The following is a 23,074-nucleotide window of genomic DNA, read 5'->3' as shown; positions in this document are numbered from 1 at the left end:
GCCACAACAGTCCTGATGCTGTTAGAAGACTGCATTCTATCCGTTTCTCTATCAGGTGAGCCAGTGGAACACAGACACTATGGAGCGTGTAGGCCACTTTTTAGGAGACTTTTCGCCTACTACTCTATGCCTTCTGAGTATTCAGATACCCTATGATTGTGAGTGACCTACTTCTTTTTGCCTACTAGGTACTACTACTAGGCTAGCGTGGGTATTTGGATGAAGCTTGAGGCTGAGAGACAAGGCGGGCCAGTGAGCATGCAGGGGTCATGGGGAGAAGAGGGTACTCACTGGAGTCGTGGCGATGCCCGGGGTAGACGATGCGGAACACGTAGTCAGCGGCCACCTGCTCGTCCCCCTCGCCATCACTCTCCAGCAGCCGCGCCGTGCTGTTCCTCTTCCGCAACTTAGGGAAGACTTTACCCTGTGTACAGACAAGATACACACACACACACACACACACACACACACACACACACACACACACACACACACACACACACAAATACATATGCACGCAAACACACAGACACACACAGACCGTGCTGTTAATTGTATTCACCTAGATGACTTTATGGCATTAGTCAACTACAGTAATTGACAACAAATAATATGATGTGCTAGTGGAAATGAGTGTTTTGGTCTTCAAAAAGTCGAATTAAAACTTCATAATTAAACTGCAGTGACAGTGCTGGTTTTGTTTGTTTTCCGTTGGACTGCCAGAGAGGTGTCTAGACATGGCTCAGTAAGGGCTGGTCAGAATTAACATCAAACCAGTTATTTCCAACACTCTCAAGTTGCCTTACTATGCCTTACTATATAGGTATGAGGCATTTAGCTTATAAGTAAAGTGTATTAGCTGGGTATTATATTCATGTTTTAACTTTATTTTCTGCAATTAGATGTTTTGAAAGCAAAACATGTTAACTACAGGTGGCCTAGGTTGAGTCATAAACAATCCGTCATGAGTTACGTAACCTGACCTTTTCGGACACCATGTGGTGTGATGGGAAGCGTGGTCCAGTAAGGCCCCTCTAGATTTTTATATTTGTTGGTAACTGACCAACCGTTTTATCCTGGGATTGTGAGCAGACGTCTTTTAAGGCAAACTAACTACACATAAACCCCTATGGGGGAAGAGGTCAGTGTGCGCATCCCAGGTGCAGGACAGGGTAAATCCAAAACCCACTAGAAGCCTACCAGAAAGAAGTGTGCAGTGTTGAAACATTGTTTGAGCACATTATATAACCCATACATATTATCATGACAATATTACATATGACAAATGGGTTATTCAAGCGTTCCCTGTCTGTGGAAGGGTAAGTTCTGTCCGTGGCAGTCTGCCAGGCATTGGGTGGACGGGCCCTTACCTTGCCCCTCTGGGACCAGAGAGGGGGCTCCAGCTGCCCCCGGGGCAAGAGGCCATTTTCCAGGCACGACAGGAAGGCCAGTAGGTGCCCCCCGGGGGGGAAGTGCAGGGGCGGCCGCTGGATGCCATCCTGACTCACCAGCACCAGGGTGCCACCGCAGTCCGCTGGGGGAGGTCAGGGAGAGAAGAGGACAGAGAGCAGAGGAGAAAGAGGAGAGACACATTGAGAGTCCTATTTACAATTGATTTAGAAAACGTGTCTTGGGCAATGGCTTCACAGATGAGTTTCGAGATACATCCTCACACTTGTGATACAATCATTCAAGATGCATTTTACTGTAAAACCAAGTGTAAACATTGTCAGACAAAAAACAATGTCTGTATTTCAAGCTCACTTTGGATCTCAACTTAGACAATCAGACTTAAAATCAGACATGAAGTACACACCCCTGCGTATCCTTATCCTTATGTTGTGCGTAGCTTGAGAAATGAAGAGACCAAATGGATATTTTACGACGCGCTATTAAAACAAACACCACGGCGGATACCATGACAACAATCTGCTTGCTGCGCTGCAGCGCCGACGCAGAGCTGCCATAAACGGGAGCGGAGGGGAGCCGCAACGCAGCGCGCGGCCTGGCGCGGCAGCCGGCGTGGACACGGACGGGCGGATGAGAGCCTACGTATGGCAACGGAAAAAAACGCCTAATGACTGCGGTGGGGAAATTAGCGGTTAATCACACCCACGAATTGAATCTCCCGTCCGACCCCCGCTAGTTCATCTTTCTGCGCGGATTATGATGAGGAAGTGTCCCTAACAGGCCTTCTTGACGAATGAGACTTCATCGTCCAGGGCTCGCTATTCATTCCTGTCATTGTAGGAGGTAAAAATCGTTATCCAAGAGGGCTGTGGGGCTGTGTGAACAGTGAAGTGAGACAGGGAGGGAAAGAGGCTAGACTCACGTCGCTGGTGACAGTGGATGCAGACAATCTGTCGTAAAGGCACGATCAGAGCATAGTCCCAATATACACTGCGAAAAAGACAAAGGGAGATAGAGATGAGAAAAAGGGATCATTACTGGAGCATTAGAGTGGAGCTGGGCTCACAAACATACCTCTTATCCAGGTCGCAGTCCCCCAAAGTGCCATTTATCAGCTGATTGGGCGTCCACTTGAGAGTGAGCGTTTCTACAGTCTGGTGCAAGGACAGATAACCCCTCAAAACCTCCATGTCCTTTTTCTGCAGAGAGAGAGGGGGGGCGAGAGAAAGAGGGGGGGGAGCAAGAGAAGTGAGAGGGAGAAAGAGGAAGAGAGAGGGAGGGAGAATGGAGTGAACTTTAGGTTCTTAGGGAACAAGATGAAAATGATCGTTTCCCTGCACACAGAATGTGCCAAGTGCCAAGTACCGAGATAGAGAGAAAGGGACAGAGTGTGTGTGTGTGTGTGTGTGAGAGAGAGAGAGATAGAGAGAGAGAGAGAGAGAGAGAGAGAGAGAGAGAGAGAGATGAAGTATGAAGTATGGGTCTCTTAAGACCGATACCCATTGGTAATGTCCATAGGATTTAAATATCAGCTTTCATGCAGAAATCGAATTAGAGTTCAATCTCGGCTCTCCCAGGCTGTCTGGGTCATTTCACCATTGATCCACATGGGGCTGAGCTCCCCGGTCCAAAGCCTGATCCATCAAAAGGCCAGCAGCCACTCTCAAGTCCAGGGCTGGACACACAAACACATATCACACACTGGCTAATACTCCTCTGTCAGAAAAAAGAGGTAAACACACACCTAGATTCTGATTCTGAGTAAACTAATTCAGATAGATAGATAGATAGTGTGTGTGTCTGTGTGTGTGTGTGTGTGTGTGTTTGTGTGTGTGTGTGTGTGTGTGGTGTGTGTGTGTGTGTGTGTGTGTGTGTGTGTGCTTGTGTGTGTGTGTCAGGACAGAAGAGGTGAGACAGAGGAGAGGAGCAGAGGAGAGGTGTGAGTGGGCAGATAGGTTGTGGGATTGTCTTCCCCCACACCCCTCATGTTTCTCACTGTTCCCCTCCTGCAGCGTGGGTCAACAGCGTGGAGCGTAGATCAATGGCAGGTACTTTAATCTGGGATCAATCCACACACCATCACACACACACACACACACACACACACACACACACACACACACACACACACACAGTTAACCTGCAGGGCAAACACACTGCACTACAGAGCTCCATAGCCCCGCAGTGGAGGTGTAACCACAATCTCTGGATGTGTGGTCAGTCTATTCAGCTGACAAAATGGAAGGGGTGTTGAAGCTCTCTCTGTCTCGCTCTCTCTCTCTCTCACACACACACACACACACACACACACACACACAAACAACAATCAACAATACACACATATACTCACAGGTTGGACCAGCACATTGTTTTTGCCATAGAGCAGGTGAACCCGTGAGTTCTGATGCAGCGACTCCACGTACTCCCGCGCCGAGGCAGCAATCTTGTCCTCAGTCATACTCCCACTGGACTGCCTCTTCCGGATCTGAGAACACAGCGAGCGAGACGTCACGTTCACGCTCACGCTCACATTCACACCACAGAATGTCCACAGCCAAACTACAGTAACTACAGTGAAGTCCAGGAGATCCATACAGATGCTCCTCGGCTCATTCTGCATATCCTCCTCTATACACACACAGGGAAAAGATCCAGTGTGTGACACGACATGGCTATGTTTGTTTTGTTTGCCTGACGACTGAGAACCATTATCTACTGGACATTACCTAGTGGACTGTCACAGGCTAGGGCACGACATGAGGACAACGTTAGATAGTGTCCAGATAGTGAGGGAGGGCTGCCATTGGCAGTGACAGAGCCCACTGTCAGCCTCTGTTCATACAGTAGAAGGATTTCCAGGAACTCTTCCCCTGCAACAGCTTTGTCACTGTTTGCATAGTGAGTGACTGATTATCCCCCCCCTCTCTCTCTCACCCCGAGAGCAGGCCTGCGGCTGGGGGAAGACTCTTGTCCTCGGTGGGCTCCATGGATACGGTGCCGCTGGACGAGCTCATTGGCCGAGGGATCCGTCCAGAAGTGGTCAGAGGTCTTGAGCTTAGTGTACTCCAGAGCACACGGACCAACTGCACAGACAGATGAGAGAGAGAGAGAGTTGCCATGAAGCATAATTACGTAGAATAAAAATTATGTAGAATTTAGAATTTTTTAAAGGTTTAAATGTAACCAAGCCAATAAATAAAGGCTTTTTAACCTTTGATAATTGAGAGTGCCTTGGAACCCCCTGTTTTTTTTCTCATTACGTAGAATACGATTCTTTCTCCATTGCACTTGCTCCCCATTTGTCAATCGAGAAGACTGTAAATTTGTGGCTCTCAGCATTTTGAAAGTCAATCAACCACATAGTGCTTTGTGGTACGTATATCAGAGATTCACCCGACACAAACCACATTCTTCTAGCTACAATACCAACAAAAGCCATTCAAAGCCACATTCTCCCCATTATCATCATCATAACAGTGCTTTAAATCACCACGAGACATTGCTGTTCATTGGGATAGTAGAGAATCGTACAATATCGTTGAAAGCTTATATCATGTTGAACAGAGAACTTACCCAGCAGAGCAGCAAGGATGGGTCCAAACACAGAGTCGTGCATCAGGGCCTCCCTTTCATAGTACTTACTGAGGACACACAACACACACACACACACAAGATAACTGAGAGAACACAACACACACACAAGATAACACTTCATAATAGAGAACTTCATCAAATTAAAGGGGAAGTGTATTCTCACTAAGTGAATTATCTCGAGCTTTCATTTTTGCAGCAGTTGAGGCAAACTAGGAGCTCTTCTACTTCTCCCAGAGCAAATCAACAACGCAGAGGTAATTTAGATCAGACCACAAATGGAGGAATAACAACAGTAATTACTTTCATATTACTGTTATAGCTTTCATATTACTGGTGAGGTTGAGACAGAAGGAAGAGGACCAAGCACATAGCCACTGCTGTGTACTGATGATGTAAATAGGAAACAAACCTGGAGTTGTCCACTATGTATTGCACAATCTTGTCCAGGACCTTCTGGAACAGGGCCGTGCGGACCCAGATGTGCTTGATGGCCTGTGCTGAGAGGGGCTGGGGGGCACGACCTGCGGAGGAACCCTGCCTCCTGAGGGGCTCCTGTGCTGTGCTCGGTGCTCTCCTGAATGAACACACACACACACACACACACACACACACACACACACACACACGCAGACCAGACACACACACACACAAGCACACACACACACACACACTGTAAGTAAAATAAAACTAAGTAAGAGAAAGAGACAATTACACTCAAAAAAGGCACTCAAAAAAGTATGTAGCATAAACTTTTCGCCTGGTTATTTCATTTCAGGCTATGTTCACGGTCACACAGCGGCACTACAAACTAATCGGCATGCCTTGCATCTGTCACCGCACAGTGGCACTGTGTGCAGCCCCCTGAGCTGCTCTGCCTCTGTGCAACCGGTGCAGAGGAGAGAGAAGGGGACAGAGTCCAAAGCCACGCACACGGACGGTGAGCCAGCATGTGTCAGAGCACGGCTAACCTCATCAGTCGGGACACTGATTATCGTTCTGATGACTTGTGTTATCTGACAAAGACACTTTGACTGGGGTGTGAATCACACTGTGTTTCGGAGGCCGACGCTGTTGCCTCACTGCAGTCTACTGTGGGGGAAAAGCCACTGATTTTCAAGTGGGCTGCAATTTGAGGAGTTTAAAAGAGCTGACATTTTCTCGTAAACGGCTGCTCTTTGAGACCAGTGGTTTACATGCTCAGTATAACAAGTCATAACATCCGTCTCGTTTCTTCTTTTCTGTTTTCTTTTTGCCGAGCACAAACATAACCATTTCTAACGATGGTGCACCAGGACTGATGTTTTGATGTGTGTTACAAGGAATTTTGACTCTGAGGAAAATGTAAAACACCTCGAAAAATCAGTCCTTGTGTACCTTTTAAAATAAAGTATCTTTTGAACGTTTGCTTCAGTGAAATCCTTTATCACAAGTCACCAGTCCCTCTCCTGATTGTTCCCAGAAGTCCCCTCTCCTGATTGTTCACTAACAATCATCTCTCACACAGAATGCTATGGAATCACCCGACCACATCAGCCTGGTGCTGTAATTCACCACATGGGAAGCATCACTGTCACTGTCTCAGACGGCAGGCGGGTCCACAGGGGAGGCATCACTAATCAAACGCCGCACAGCACTGCTCCTCCCGGAGCCCTGCGCGCTGGCCACTGCTGTTAGTGGCAGTCACGCCTCTTGCCGACGGGAGATAACATTGCCTGGGACAGAGAGCCCTGACACACACACACACACACTCTTACACACACACACACACACACACACACACACACAATGGCATCGCAAGATGAAAGAGGCTGCGGTGGATGCCGCACTGAGTTTCGGGTAGGTGCTTGCGGTGAGTGGCCAGCAAAGCGGCACTTCAGAGACTAGTGAGACGGAGGCGCTCCAGCATTTTCCCCCGGCGTTAATGTCAGCAAAAACGCACCCCAACACTTCAGCAGACCTGCAATGAATTATTTATAGTCGGGGGCAAGACATGAAAACAAAACCCATTCTGGCCAGTCGGCAGCTGGGAAATGGAGGCAATTATAGTACACACTGGAACATGATTCTTATGATCAATGATGAAATAAAAAGTCTTTTTTATTATCAGGAAGCTTTATACAGTATATTGAGTTTTGGCGACTAACCAACTCCTACAGACTAACCAATACTGGTCCACAGAAAAGAGAAGGGTGTTTGGGTCCTTATTGCTGCTGTTATATGATACTCCTCTGATGGCCCTATTCCACCAACAGACGTGCAGACACAGCAACGTTCTGGTCCACCCAAAACCGGACAAAAAAAGTCAGTGGTTAGAGTGGAGGTGATGGGTGTGGAGAAGACAGCAGACGGGAAGTGGCTGTCAGAGCTGTGCAACAGAGCCGGGGGGGGGGCTTGCGGCGGTGGAGTCGATCGGACGGATGCCTCAGCCAATAAGCAGGGCAGTTCCATCCATCTGGCCCCAGCCTGAGTGCTGCATCTGACGAGGCTGGCGATACGCAGGAGCTGCTGGCTGCCCACGGCAACAGGAACCCCATCTCCACAAATCTACATTAGCATTGATCCTGTGTGTCACCAGGGCACGGCCACGGCCAGAGCGATGGGATGTGTGAGTGTGTAAGTGTCTGTCCGAGTGTCTGTGTGTATGTGTGTGTGTGTGTATTTCTGTGCATATGCCTGCAATTGTATGTATGTGTATGTGTGTGTGTGTGTATGTGTGTCTGTCTGTGTGTAATTGTAGTTAAGGGTTTGCTGTATGTGTGTGTTTAGATGTGTGTGCTTCTGAGTGTCTGTGCCTGTTTGTGTATTAGTGTGTGTGCTTCTGTGTGTGCGCTTGTTTGTGTGTAATTGTGTGTTTATGTGTGTGTACGTCTGTTGCTGTGTGCTGGGGTTGCTGTTATTGCCAATAAACAAATAAATCCCCATCATCAGACAGGAGCAATGCAAATGTTTTATCGAGCTTAATTTCTCTTTAAGTGACATGTCCGACGATGTATGGCCACCGACCCCCAGCACCTCATCTGAACGTCTGATCGATCCCGACTTTCAAATTAGAACCTTGTGAAGGCGAACTCCAGCCAAAGAGCTTTCATAATGCTCTATCACCACCACCAGACACACTCTTCTCTTAAATTTCTCTTCAGTCGCACTGCGGGTCTGCCTGTTAATAATATTAATTAGTGGCGTGTCACAATGACACTGTCTGATAAACAACCAATTAAGTCGGTATCTGCTTGGCAAATTGTCGACACTTTGATCTCCTAATTTGAGGAGGGTGAGAGAAACATGGCTTGTCTTCCTTTATTTGGACGTTTTCGAGCGAAACTTGAGCGTAACGGAGCGAGGCAGCGTGCTGAGAGCCAGGATGTCTTCTGCTTTTGGCTGGGTGTTACGACACAACTATGAGTGTGGCCCGATGATGAGAAATGACATTTGCTTTGTTGGTCCCCAAGGTAAGAGTGGAGGAGCACACACGTTAACGTTCCCACAACATTCACATTCACATAACCCAATTTGAACCAACCCAACTCTATGCACCCTCCTCCCCACACACAAACAATAATCTAAATTCGGGAATTGAGCCCTTCTGAATTGCCAGCGCTCTCTTTCTCTCTCTCACTCTCTCTCTCCAGACATGCAACTGCATTTTTGCCACTGAGAGGCTCCTCAGGTTGAATGAGCACGCGGGAATTGCAAGGGAACAATTGAGCACTGATCTGTCATGAAGGCAATCACGTTGGCGTGTGCGCCCAGAGTAATTGTGTGCAGTTCCTTTTCTTGTAGTCGGCAATATCACGCGCAATAATCTTTCATTTTGGAATCAATTTGAACCCTTCATCGCCGGGACTCGCCTTTTTTCCCCTTCAATAAGCACCCAGGCAGGCAGCTCCTGCGATGGCGACACGATGATGTTACTATGGCAACGGGAGAAACCACGCAAGAGGGGCCCTCGCCAAAGCCAGAGAAGGAGGAAGGGAGGAGGCTGGTGGTGATGGTGGTGGTGTGTGTGTGTGTGTGTGTGTGTGTGTGTGTGTGTGTGCAGGGATAGTATGCAAACAAACATACAACAAACACATATGATGTTACATATGGACATGTAAGACTTCAAAGACACATTATTGATTCAGAATTTTAACTTATATTGACAGAGGGAAATAAACAGAAAAAGAATGAGAGAGAGAGAGAGAGAGAGAGAGAGGTTTTCCCTGGGGTGAATTAACAGTGGTCGTGTAGAAGATTAGAGTGAGAGAAGCACGTGACTCCTTCTCCTCCACCCTCAACCTCGCCCAAGGACACAAAGCACTGCTACTGCTGCTGCTGCTGCTGGTGGTAGTGGTGCCTATTAAAGCCCAGCTCTCCGGCTCCAGACTCATCGTTAGGCCATGTGCTCCGCGCTAATGGAGAATTAACGGCCAAACAAACAACCCACAGGGACTCAGAAGCTCTTTGCCTGAAGCATCATCTCTGGAAGGGACGCCGTCGTTTTACATTGAAAGCAAAAGAGTCTCCAGTAAACAAAGGGACTGCACTGTCCACAACTGTAAATAAAATCAATCTTACTTTCTGTGTTTGGATATTCAGAGCCAAGGGCCAAGTTTAGGAGAAAATGCAGAGGAATGAGAGAGAGGGGGTGACAGAGGGCAAGAATGATAGAAAGAAAACACCACTGACAGAGAACAAAGAGATAAAGTGAGGGGGAGGAGAGAGAACACTATGCAGTTGGACAGGAAAGATGGAACCAGAGAGAAAGCAATAAAACAGGCAGATAAACACCCAGTTCAGTTCTGGGCAGAGGCGCTGGATCTGCGTGCGCTCCGAATGAGCCCTGGGCATGTGCGTCAGTGCCAGTGCCAGCCTCGGGGGCGTGCTGGCACAGCTGTACGTGGCAGGCTGGCGGACTGACCTGGTGATCTCGGCCTGCTGCTGCAGCTGCTCCTGCACCTTGCAGCACACCTCGGCCGTCGTGGCGTTCACCTTGCCGATCTTGGTGAAGAGGGCGGCGATCTTGTCGCTCCGCAGGAAGCCAGCTGCCCGCCGCTTCAGCAAGTGGGTCAGGCATGCTTCAATAGTACCTGAGGGGAGAGAGAGAGAGGAGGGAAGAGATATAAACACAGAAAGAAAGAAAAAACAAAAAGCAGAAAGAAAGAAATAAAGAATGGTAAAAAGAATAATAATAAATAAATAAATAAATAAATAAATAAAATAAATAAAGAACAATTAAAATAAATAAATTAAAATAAATAAAGAACAATTAAAAAGAAAAAAAGAAATCAAATACATTTCAGCAAATGTTCAAAGCAAACAAAGTTAGGTGTGAGGTAGCCTAAGCACTCTTTGTTATTACCAACTGTTGCATGACTTCATTAATTACTGACATGAGCCCACGCAACAAATCAAGATTCCACCCCCAGTGTGGGCCCCTGGGGATTAGGCTTTTTAATGAACTCCGATGGGGGGCATATCTTATTGTGTGCGTGATTGCATTGGGCTGCGTTAGGAAGGCTGATATTTTGTGGGGGCTCGGATAGGCGGCTTTTATAAGGCTGGGAACCCAGACGGACGTGGAGGAGGAGGGGAGAGGCCTCCGAATGCAATTACCGCAACTAGATTTACTCGCTGGTGCCAGTGCACTTTTAAATATTTCAGCAGGGGACAGCAAGACAGCAAGACAAATAACCTGTAAGTCAGGAAAGTTTCTGTTGTGTGTGACTTTTATGTGTGTGTATGTGTATATGTGTGTGTGTGTGTGTGTGTGTGTGTGTGTGTGTGTACCTCTGGGCATGGGCGGACTTTGAGGAGCTGCAGGTTCATTTTTAATAAGCGTTAACTGCAAAAAACTATTTCTGTTCCAGCCAAAGTCTGAAAGCCAACAGAGCTCCTTTACTTTCATGAGCTGTAACGTTACGAGACATCATGCTGACCAGGCTTGAGAAATGCACAGCAGCTATTGGCTAATAACCCTCCTCGGTGATCTAATTTTCGGCGAGACAGGTCGAGGCAGAGCTCTGTCAGGTGAAGATAAAGATGATATTTACATTATTGAACACAGCGCAAAAGGCCCAGAGGTTGAAGATTTACATCAGTCACCACCGCCCAGGCTAAACACTCAGCACCTCGTCGCAACGATATGACAAATGTGACCAATATCTCACTTACCAGAATCAGTGGCGAGCTCCACATACATAATCAATGGTGGCTTAGACAGCGATCTCAGATTTATGGTGGTAATGGCATTTATACTGCTGTGCTTGCATGGTGCCAGGTGATGCTAAAACACTACACTAATATGCACTACACACCAGGGACACCAATGTGACCCCACTGAAGTTCACTGAATCAGCGTATCTTGATTTTAATAAACAGCTTTTGATATTGAAATGTTATTGCATTATGGTACACAAAGTAATGAAGGGATTTATAAAAATAACTAAATGGATGAGATAAGGTTTGATGCTTTGACATGAGTGTGTTTGTAGAACTGTGTGTACGTGGGTTGGGCTAAAGATTAAGGTCGGTATTGTGTTAAAATAAATGCCTTTACAAGTAAAGATGTTACTAATTGCTTTGGAAAGTGCATAATGTAATAAGGGCACTTGATATGAATTTGAACCCAGCGTGGTTGTGATGGACCATGAGGTGTGTAAGCACGCGGGTCCCCTACACGTCCCTGCAGACTGGTTGTGTGTTAATTGAGCACAGGTGGAGGGGACGGCGGCCTGACAGCGCCTGGAGAGTCAGGTGAGATCTCCCGAACTGATCTGAGCCCACAGCCCCAGGGTGATGCAAGCTCTCTCTCTCTCTCTCTCTCTCTCTCTCTCTCTCTCTCTCTCCCTCGCTCATTCTCCCTGCCGGTTTGAACACGCGCAGGTGTCGGAGCTCTGGAGCTTTCTGTGTACAGATCTGATGAATCATCTAAGTGCTGGCTAAGTGCTTTCCCTGGAGAAAGCAGCATGTTACCTTTCACAGCAAAAGGGAGCGAGAGACAGAGACAGATAGATAGATAGATGGACGGAGTGAGAAAGGGAGGAGAGGAGAGGGGAGTGCTTGTGTCAAAAGTGAAAGCCCCCATCCAGGCAACAGGCATGGCTATGGACACCCTGGTAGTTTCTTCACCTTCGGATGCCAGAAAAAGAAAAAGGGTGTGAGGAGCACAGTAGACAGAGAGAGAGAGAGAGAGAGAGACAGAGACAGAGAGAGAGAGAGAAAGAGAGAGACAGAGAGAGAGAGAAAGAGAGAGAGACAGAGAGAGAGCTTGCATCACCCTGGGGCTGTGTGGAGCACAGTAGACAGAGAGAAGGGATAGCCGTCCACTGCCAGATGCATCACACACAGCAGAGACAGTGCAGAACATTCACATCACTGCATTTACATAATCCCTGTGTGCCTAGTGGTTTGCCTGCATGCATCCATACGCCCACACTCTCTCTCTCATCTAACCTCCCCCCCTTCCACCTCTCTCTCTCTCTCTCTCTCATTCCCTTCTTCTTCTTCTTCTTCCTCCTCATCATCTCTTATCAGTCACCGCGCTTGCGGTAGCCAAACACATGCAGCACGGGCAGCGTCCAAACGGACACACGCTGGGTGGGCCCTCATAGAGGCCTCTGGGGGAATTCCTCTCTAAAAGAAAACAGCATAAGGAGGCTCGCCCACCCCCAGTGCTGTATAGTGCAGTGCGCTGTCACATGGGCATGGCTGAGCATGGAGCAACATGCAGCATCTTCTTCTAATAGAATCTGACTGCAATGCTTTCTCTGTTCGCCACGGCAATTATGAGCCACTCCCCCCACTCTCTGCTGAAAAATTGTTTCATAATGATTTCAAAAGACCTGGCAATGAAAACAATGCACTGGGGTTCAAACACATCAAATATAACGAAGAAAAAAAATATACTGAACCAAAAGTCTGAAGAACGAATGAAAAAAGCAGAGGATAAATGACATAATAATCCAATAGCTGCTATGAGAGAGATAGAAAACAACCCTCGAAGTCCACCTTATTGAGGGAAGGCAGTTGATTGATACATTTTTTTTTCAATCTCTCCCTCTCTCTTCTCCTCTCCTCTCTCCTGGGAAGTCTCCAACGAGCTCATTAACAGGTCTTATTTAGACAGAGGGGGTAATTAACGGTGGCCTGGTGTCGTTTGAAAAGCGAGACAGGACCTCTCGCAGGCGGACTGACTGGATGCTCTTTTGCCTTGTCTGAACATTCGACGCCGTCGATTCAGGACTGTCCATCGACGTCATGTGGCACAAGTCCATATAACAGGCCTGGGGGATCATCTTGTTTGCGGTACGTACAGTCTCTTTTCTCTGGTGATCGATGGGTGTAATCAGGGCTTCTGATATGGTGCTGAGGGGGACGAGAGATAAGTGGCGAGAGGAGAGGAGGAAAGGGAGGCAGAGAGGAAGAAAGGAGATGAAGAAGAAGAGGATGAGAAGGGAGGGCAGGAGAGGAGGGGATGAGAGGAAAAGAAGGGGGAGGGATAGGAGGAAAGAGAAGAGGAAGAGAGAGAGGTGAGTGTAGGTGGAGGGAGTACAATAGAGGAGAAGGGAGAGGAGGAGAAAAGAGAGCAGAGATGAGAACAGAGGGGGAAGCTGTTGTGTGGGGGAGGGGGTGTCTGGCTGCGTCCCTCCTCTACGCTGGTAGCAGAGGGGGGGGGCACCTGTGACAGTGTGCAGCCTAGCTGTGACTCACAATAATTGACAGTAATGAACTGCATTACAGAGGGACCAGCAGCTGTGGAATGGTGTGGGAGGGAGAGGAGAGGGGAGGAGTGGAGAGGAGAGGAGAGGAGGAGAGGAGAGGAGAGGAGGGGAGAGGAGAGGAGGGGGAGAGGAGAGAGGGGAGGAGAAGAGAAGAGAGGAGAGGAGAGAGGTGAGGAGAAGAGGGGGGGAGAGGAGGGGGGGAGGGAGAGGAGAGGAGGGGAGGGAGGAGAGTAGAGGAGGGGAGAGGAGAGGAGGGGGGAGAGGAGAGAGGGGAGGAGAAGAGAAGAGAGGAGAGGAGAGAGGTGAGGAGAAGAGAGGAGGGGGAGAGGAGAGAGGGGAGGAGAAGAGAAGAGAGGAGAGGAGAGAGGTGAGGAGAAGAGAGGAGGGGGAGAGGAGAGGAGAGGAGTGGGGGAGGGGGAGGAGAGGAGAGGAGGGGAGGAGGAGAGGAGAGGGGAGGAAAGGAGAGAGGAGAGGGGAGAAGAGAGGGGAGAGGAAAGGAGAGGAGAGGATTGGAGAGGAGGAAGAGGAGAGAAGAGGAGGAAGAAAAGGAGAGGATGAGAAGAAAGGGCAGGAGGACCTGGAGTGGATGTGGGGGTGAGACACAAAGAGATGATGGGCAAAGAGTGAGTAGTGAGAGTGGCAAGGAAGAAAGCCACAGAGAGATAATAGAGGAAGGAAAGAGCGAGGGTGGGAGTGAGAGAGAAATGAAAAAGGGTGGAAGAGAAACAGAGGATGCAGAGCGAGAATCATTAGTGAGGGAAATGTAAACGCCGAGAAGACGATTCCACAGAGTTTGGGCTTAACTGAGCCAGAGACAGGTCTCCCAGAGAGACAGAAAGAGAGGGAGAGTGAGAAAGGGAGAGAGAGAGAAAAAGAAAGAGAGATAGAGAGGGAGAGAGAGAAGGTAATAATGTCCTGAGCAGTTCGAATTGCTTCAAATCTCACCGTGTCCCTTCCATCCCTTTAGGCCGAGTCGAGCACAAAACGGATGAGTTGGCCTTTTGGGCTGACTGCAGTCCAGTCCCACATTTGCCTGAATATATCAGACAGTGGAGACTCACTGAAGCAGAAACGGCTAGGCCACAGTCCAGCGGATCAGCACAGAGATGAGATGACCATTTCATGCTTCTCTAGTGGGAAAGCGTGACTGTAAATATCTTTCCTCTCAAAATAGATGTGATATGTATGTGTGTGTAAGTGAGAAAGAGAGAGAGCGAATGTGTCGGTATGTGTGTGAAACCTGTCACACTCTCCCTTCCCACTTGTTTCTGATGTTTGTTTTGTATTCATATCATTTTGGCTACAAGTGCAGTCACATTTGACTCTGACGACAGCTCCTCGAGCAGACGATCGAGAGATGAGAGATCTTAAAATAGCGATGTGTGTGATAAGAAAAGCAGTGAGTGAGCGAGCGAGCGAGCGTGCCTGTGTGTGTGTGTGTGTGTGTGTGTGTGTGTGTGAGTGAGCGAGCCAGTTCAGCATATGGCGCGACAAACGCACCTGATTTGGGTGCTGCGCCACCTCCGATGTGTCACGGCCGGGCGGCTCGAGTCCGACACTTTTGCCCGGAGAACCGCACACGTGGCCGCACCAGAGAGATGAGATGAGCTGGCCCGTGCTCACGGCACGCTGCAGTGGACACAGCATTATCAGCCCGGCTCATGTTACACTCACGCCTCCTAAAACTTATTATGACCCCCCTTCTCTCTCCTCTCTCCACTCCTCTCCTCTCACTTCCCACTCTTTAGACCTGCTCACACTGGAACTCCACAGAGAGAAAGGTGACGCGCAAATGTGATACAAGAATCTAACGTCTGCCGTGCAAAACAATTGTCATTAGGGCTACAGTGGCAAGAGGATCTATTCATTTAATCGGCTATACCTCTTCAGTGCGAGACTGTACTAATGTTCAGAATTATATTCTATCTACAGTTTTAACTAATGAAACATGGGAACGCACACACACGCACCCACGCACGCACACACCACACACAAACAAACACACACACACACACACACACACACACACAATACTCCATCAGCAATGTGCTATTAAACAGTGCACTGTTATTTCAAGCGCAATTCAACCTCCATTAAGATTGAAACAGGAATCTTGGGCGAGTCTGGGGAGCCATCCAAAGAGCTGAGGCACTTAAGGTTCTGCGCTCACTAGGGGTGTAAAGATTAACCGATACGTATCGGTATCCGTTTTTAACATGTAAAATACGCCTACATCAATACGCGAAGCACCGTATCGTAATAAAACTGAAATGAACCGTCGTTATATCGATTTACTTGTTACAAATCGGTTCACAACCTTTTCTGCTTGCTTAGACTCTCATTTACGTTGCAAGCAGCGCGTTCATCCCACTTCCGGTTTTGAAACTACACGTGGCACGGATTTGTGGGTAATGCAGTTAGTTTTGGGCTACATTCATTGCCCAAAGTTGTCAAAGGACCTCATTACCCATACATCTACTGCAACTTAAGCATGTGACAACTCGCACTTGCACTGTTTGACAGTTTTTACTCTTTTGTTTTTCAAAATCCAGCGCGAATTTAAACACTTACCATAACATTCCTAAACAGCAAAGACAGTCTGTTAGAGTAGCCTACTTTACGATGAAAGGATTTCTTTAATGTTATAGAATAATTTGTCCCTTGCTGCTAAAACGATGCACAAATTATTATTATTATATTTATTCGGGGGTATTTATTTGAGGAGGGTAGGGCATTTACAGTTTTCTGTGAATATCTCGAGAACCGTAGGGTTTAGGAGGACCACCTTTTTTTTGTATGTTGATCTTAAGGGGCCATGTCAAACCATTCCATAACCACTCATTTCATGTATAGCACCACCTAGTTAAAAACAAAAAAGTAAAAATGAGGTGTTGTAATCGCAGGTATCTGTGACCTAACATGGTCAAAACTGCACGAAATTGGAAGTGTAGGATCATTATGACACCCTCTGAATGCACGCCAAGTTTTGTGGAATTCCGTTCATGGGGGGCCACACAATAAATTAATTTATGTTACTGTACACCAACTGGCCTGTAGGTGGCCGGAGACAGTTTTCTGTGAATATCTCGAGAACCGTAGGGCCTAGGAGGACCACCTTTTTTTTTGGATGTTGGTCTTAAGGGGCCATGTCAACCCATCCCATTTCCACTTATTTCATGTATAGCGCCACCTAGTTAAAAATTAAAAAGCAAAAAATTAGGTGTTTTAATCACAATATCTCTGGCTGACATGTTAAAAACTGCACGAAATTGAAAGTGTAGGATCATTATGACACCCTCCGAATGCATGCCAAGTTTCGTGAACTTTCGTTCATGGGGGGCCATACAATAAAATAATTTATGTGTACATTTAGTGACCGTACACCAACATAGTTTTCTGTGAATATCTTGAGAACCGTAGGGCCTAGGATGACCAATTTTTTGCATATGTTTGCCTCCAGGGGTCATGTTATCCCATTCCATATGCACACATGTGCATAAACAGATACACACGCACACACATACATTCACAGTAATCATACGTATGACACATACTCACACAGTAGACATATGTACGCATGCATGCACATGCACACACAGGTACATACTCAGGCACACACACAAGCACATGCACACACACACACATACACACACACACACACACACACACACACACACACACAGACACACCAACACACATAAACATAAACATGTACACGCACACATTTCAAGAATTTCTCAAGAATTATGAACAGGCAAGATGGGGGTGGGGTTGTATAAAATGTATTTTACATGTGAAATCTATGAACTAATCATGTTTTTGTACTTCTGTCTAGCAGATACCAATGAGAATTGAGTGTGCATAATGCAATTCAGTGAGACAGTTAGAATCATATCTGCCTTTCAACGTGACTTATTTTTGTGGAAAAAATGTGCTGGACTAGGCGGCGGTCCTATTTTGCACCGCTCTGCGGTACATCTAGTTTTGTTCATATTCACTCAGACTTGTGGTTTCTGCATATTAGGTCTACCGTTGGAACAAAATAGGCCCAGAGAATTCATTGATATGTAGGCCTTTATTCTTGTAGGCTATAGGAAAAGGCCAAGAGTGTCTTAAGCACTGTTTTATTTTATTTCGGTATTGTCTTAACTCAACAATAGGTTACAGCTCCTTGAAAACAATCAGATACACATTTCTTAAAAAATGTATTTTTAGGTTGTATTTGGCTGCAGTGTCTGACTGAAATGTAGACTATTCTTTTTTCATTTCAATACAGTATATGATCATCATATTCACACTTTTTTTTGCCTAATTGACAACCATGACCATGATAATTGATAATATATGTGCACCTTGAGCAAATAATAAAAAATCTTTCAGAATGCTTTCCATTCTTGAACTGTATCGAATTGCATCGAATCGTTTTTTATAAACATGTATCTTTTCTTGTATCGAATCGTGCCCATGTATCTAGATGCGAATCGTATTGTCTTTTACATGAGAGATTCACACCCCTAGCGCTCGCCATCTCACTCGCTCCCCACTCGTTTCCCAGACCCCGTCAGGCCGGAGGATCACGCCAGGTGATTAAATATTGATTCAGTCCAACTGCCCATTTCAAGTGCAAAAGAGAGAGAGAGAGAGAGAGAGAGAGAGAGAGAGAGAGAGACAGACAAAAAAACCTGGCTGCCAAAAGAGGACAGAACATGTGGTCACTGCCAGACAGGGAAGGTGGAGATGAGCACTTTCTTCCTCACTGTGAACAAGTTAATGAAGACATAAGACAAAAGGCTTTAAACATTATCAGCCACATTTTGAAGCTCTTGACAAAAATGAAAGAATGGCCATCCTCTGTTTTATTGTTCTATAGTGATATAATTGTATACAAGACTACACATAACTTGGATATCTTGTTCTCTACGTCCCTCATACTTTGTATGACTGCTTTGGCAACATGAACTCCTTATGCCTTCATGCCATTGAAGTATTTTCAATTCAACTGAAAAGATTAAGAGAGACAGAGAGGGAAAGAAAATAATTCAAGCCAGAGTTGTATCTTATCTCTCTGTTTGGACTCTGGCTGGGTGGACAAAGACAGCTACAATGGAAATCAATGGCTGTGATCCTCGCCCCAGGGGCCTCTGGTGGGAGTCCATGGCCTCCTAGCTCAGTCTCTTAAAGCCCTGCTTCCTGTCATCTGCCAGTCTCCCGCTCGCATAAACACTTGCATTTATTCATTTCATTTGGCGTTTTCGACAGGCACTTTTTGCCAAAGGGATTTCCAAGTGAGGCTGTATACAACTCAACTGCAATGGACGTTGGCAGCATTGACTTCATGCACAAGCACTTACCCCTCTCACAAATCAACATATTCAGCCGGAGACAGACGGACAAATGACCTTAGACAGATTGAATAGGACTGCTGTTTCAATAAGGTACAGCTCAGGGTTTAATGAAAACCATCACTTGACTGCTCCAATCTCCCTGTAATTACAACTCTTGTACTAAAGAGTGAACAATTGATCTGCTAAGAGTGAGGTGATCTAATAAATTATAGGTATTAAGTCTAATAGGCATTGAGAACTACCATTTTCAGTCAATGTGCCAATAAGAAGTAGACTTGCATGCCAGCTAAGACTAAATAAAACTAACAGCCAGCATAAAAATGTCTTGCACATCATCACCCCATTTACAACTTTAACGATGACAGCAACAAAAAAAACAACATCGCATTAAGTATGAGGGGAATTACCAATTAAAAATCAAGGACAAGGACTCAATCATCACTCAATCCAAATAAAGTTCATTAGTTCATCTCTGTGTTTCTGTGAAACAAAACAAAGAGGAGAGAGAGAGACAAAGAAAGAGAGAGGGATTGAGATCTAAGCTTGAGGAAGGCTAGTGAGCCCAGGGAGTCCCCTCCTGCAGGGAGTAAATGAGTGTGTAGAGGATGCAGAAGCATCTCAGAAGCAGATTGGCTTTTTTCCTGCTCAGCTCCGCACGTCTCTCCACGGCTTGGCTTTACATCTCCGGTAAATCAGTGAGTCTGCGCTTGGCTGCTCCTGATTGCTGCTGGGGTGGCTCACGTGATGCATTTTCATGCATGGTGTTTGTGATGACATATCAGTGTAAGTGTTGGGCTGTTATGATAAAGCCCAGTGTGTGTGTGTGTGTGTGTTTTCATATAATCATGACCCAGCAAGTGTTCCATCCCTCACTGGCACTGGTATCCCAATCGAGTCCAGTTTGGTCGTTATCACTCACACACAGACAAACACGCACTAAAAGACACACACACACACACACACACACACACACACACACACACACACACACACACACACACACACACACACACACACACACATCTTATCATAACAGCGCCTCACTTACACCCACAGGTGCAGTAAAGCAGAAATTACACTGAGCTCTCTGACTGGCAGTATGGAAGATACACGACTCCACTCATGTCCGTCAGTCTGCGGCTCCCTGTGTGACTGACCACCACCAGACAAGCTGACAGGCATCTGTGTCCAGAGGACACCAGGCTCCATCTGATCCCCCTGCCTGTCAAGGCAGTTTGACTTCTGCTGGTCACAGTTGGTTCATAGTGTCAGGGGGAAAAGACAAGACTGATTCTCCCCCCCCACACACACACACACACACACACACACACACACACACACACACACACACACACACACACACACACACACACACACACACACACACATTTACAGCTCCAGAGAGACAGACATTTCCTGTCTAATCCTAATCCTAATTGATTGGCGAGCTTTTAGATATTCTTTATGGAGCAAGGATCAGGGCAGTGGAACAGCTCAGTGCGAAGCGAAGCTGTGTGTAGCAGGAGTGTTCAGGGGAACCTCAGTCAGGTACTTCACAAAGAGCTTGCTGGGATCAGAAGAAGCGACAACACCACACACACACACACACACACACACACAACAGCAGCATATACGACACATAAACATAGCATCTCAAAACCCTTGCAAATCTCACAGCCTTGTTTCATCTGCAGATTAGGGAGAGGCACTGCAACACGTCGTCAGAAATAACCCTCAAATGCGACCACCAACAGGGCCAAGGTTACGCAACTGTGCGTGTGAGTCTGGGGGATGTGTATGTGAAAACATATACGTGTGTGTGCGGTGTGTTTGTGTCTGTGCCTGTAATACCTTTGGACAAGGCTGCACAAACGTCTGCAGCAGGCAGTAGCCTGGGTTGTCATGGTGATGCACGCTGTAATCAGTGGAATACCTGAGAGTGCCAGCTCACTGATGACGACGAGCGAGCTTGTCTCTCTAAATTAGAGATTACTAGGCCATGCGAGTACATATGTGGCTCCTACCAATGCAGGGAGAGATGATGCAGGTAATTAGACAGCATTTTCAATCTGCCAACACTCAGTCTCCATGAGACAGATAGCCTGACATGGTGACTGGCTTCTAGCTCCTTTCACTGGCATCTAAAAGCCCACGTTTGGAGCTTCGTGAAGCTCCTGTTACATCATGATGACCTAACATCCATTGATGAAAACAGGTTCCAGCACTTCCTGGAAAACGTGACTAATCAGCTCCTGTTATCTGAGTTCACTTCGTCTGAGTCAATAAGTGTACCACCATGGTTTGTGATGTTTAGGCTAAAACCGAGGCGTTGTGCTAAAATGACAGACACAATTCAACGCAAAATGAATCTCAGCTGTTGAGGAGTCCTTGAATGCATCCTAATCTCTAGAGTGTACCGCCTCGGTTTGAACAATATATCAAAATGGAAGGGGGGATTGGGTAAACATAGATGATTCATATCTGTACTTATTCAGTCATTAATGCCTAATTAGTCTTCAGCGCTGCAGGTGCTCATGAAAGGGGAATTCTGGAAAGATGTGTAGCAGGCAGCTTGTTCAAACGCTCAAAATGCAAGACTGACACATCCGCTGGAAATGCCCGCCGTCGACGGGATTTAGTCGGTGGCAGGCGAGTGGGTGGTGAACAGGTCCAGCTGAACCAGCTCTTTCTTTCCCTCCTTATCTCCTCTCTGGTTTGTTTTCATTTCTCAAAGCAGGAAATACAAGATGTTACATGGTGTGGTGTGGCCACATTGCCTGCTTATGAATGTGCTCTACGTGAAAGAGAGAGTCTTGAGTACATCTCTGACCTATCTGATTTGATTTTGCAGGCCACAATAAAAGAACCAAAGGAGAAGAGCAATCCACAGTACACAATCAAATCAATCAGAGCACAAAGAAGGTTCTTACCAATGGTATGCATTGGGCCGGTCAGACCATTTTTTGCATTTCAGTTCAGTCCCATTTAGTTGCTACTTCAACTAAATGGGACTGAACTGAATGAACTAGGCTGCTGTCTTCAATATAAAAACAGCAAACATTCCCAGCACTGAATGTTGTTACTGCTTAGAAATCTTGAAACCTGCAGGAGGAAACCTGCATCTCCTAAAAATAAGCAGTGTCTCTTAAGCCTTGTGCCTGCTTGCCTTACGTGCCTGTATTTAACATTCTCATGCTTCAGTTCTGCTCACAGCTATACTCTCTGATTGACAAATCCAATGAACTACTAGATAAACATTTAACATGCTTGCAGCAACACACAAAAGTGAGTAGGCTGCAACAAACTAACCCAGCTTCCATAAAATTAGCTACTCCTAATTAGTCTGAGACTGGCAATTTCTCACAGAACTAAATGGTCACCATAATGAGGAACTGGCTAGATTGCAGATGGTAAGCACAATTAAACAACACGTCTACTTGCTCTTGGCTTCCCCTTGGGGGAAGATGGAGGGTGGTGTGTGTGGGGGGGGGGGGGATGGGGGGTACATTGCTGTTAAAAGTAGACAGCTCTTAGTTTTTTGACACGCTCAAATCTCCAGGGTTTGGCTAATTACTCCATTACCTCCCTAAATGAGAGACCAAATTAAGGAGGTACAGATGTATATTCCCATTCCAATTGGAAGGCTTTGCTAATCTTTGTGAAATATTCAAAAGGCAGACCACCTCATTGCGCTCTCTCTCCCACACTGTAGCTCACGCTCGGAACGGCGGCTTAATGTTTTCGCGAGGAAGCAATTTTCGCATTGATCCACACGTGGGCTACAGAAACCAAGCGCTGGCTGACCCGCGCCAAAACCCCCGCAGCTTGTTAGCTTTGGAAATGGAGGAGTGTGGAGGAATATCTTTTAGAAACTTTTTTTTTTCATAACAATGGGAGAAGTTCACAAGAAGAACTTTTTGAAATAATGCGAGCGCCGGGGGGTTGCGAATGCCGGATTCGGAGTTTATTCCATTATCCCCCCCCCCCCCCGTAGCAGCTATATATTTTGAGACCAAGAGCTGA

General features: G+C 46.7%; 1 protein-coding gene across 2 annotated transcripts in view; it reads right to left on the bottom strand.

Moving 5' to 3' along the window:
* sgsm2 (small G protein signaling modulator 2) overlaps nucleotides 1-23,074 on the bottom strand; it is a 45,892-nt gene that overhangs the window by 12,460 nt on the left and 10,358 nt on the right. For both annotated transcript variants that reach the window (XM_048263932.1, XM_048263933.1), the window contains exons 3-11: nucleotides 9,905-10,073; nucleotides 5,414-5,578; nucleotides 4,984-5,051; nucleotides 4,345-4,493; nucleotides 3,761-3,895; nucleotides 2,485-2,609; nucleotides 2,333-2,400; nucleotides 1,371-1,534; nucleotides 292-424 (exon numbers count right to left, since the gene is read on the bottom strand). In XM_048263932.1, coding sequence (XP_048119889.1) covers nucleotides 292-424; nucleotides 1,371-1,534; nucleotides 2,333-2,400; nucleotides 2,485-2,609; nucleotides 3,761-3,895; nucleotides 4,345-4,493; nucleotides 4,984-5,051; nucleotides 5,414-5,578; nucleotides 9,905-10,073 — 1,176 coding nt within the window. The remainder of the gene's footprint in view (nucleotides 1-291; nucleotides 425-1,370; nucleotides 1,535-2,332; nucleotides 2,401-2,484; nucleotides 2,610-3,760; nucleotides 3,896-4,344; nucleotides 4,494-4,983; nucleotides 5,052-5,413; nucleotides 5,579-9,904; nucleotides 10,074-23,074) is intronic.

The sequence above is a fragment of the Alosa alosa genome, chromosome 15 (genome assembly GCF_017589495.1).
Source record: "Alosa alosa isolate M-15738 ecotype Scorff River chromosome 15, AALO_Geno_1.1, whole genome shotgun sequence".
Taxonomy (NCBI): domain Eukaryota; kingdom Metazoa; phylum Chordata; class Actinopteri; order Clupeiformes; family Clupeidae; genus Alosa; species Alosa alosa.
Note: the sequence above shows the minus strand (reverse complement) of the source record. Positions and strands in the feature narration are given on the sequence as shown.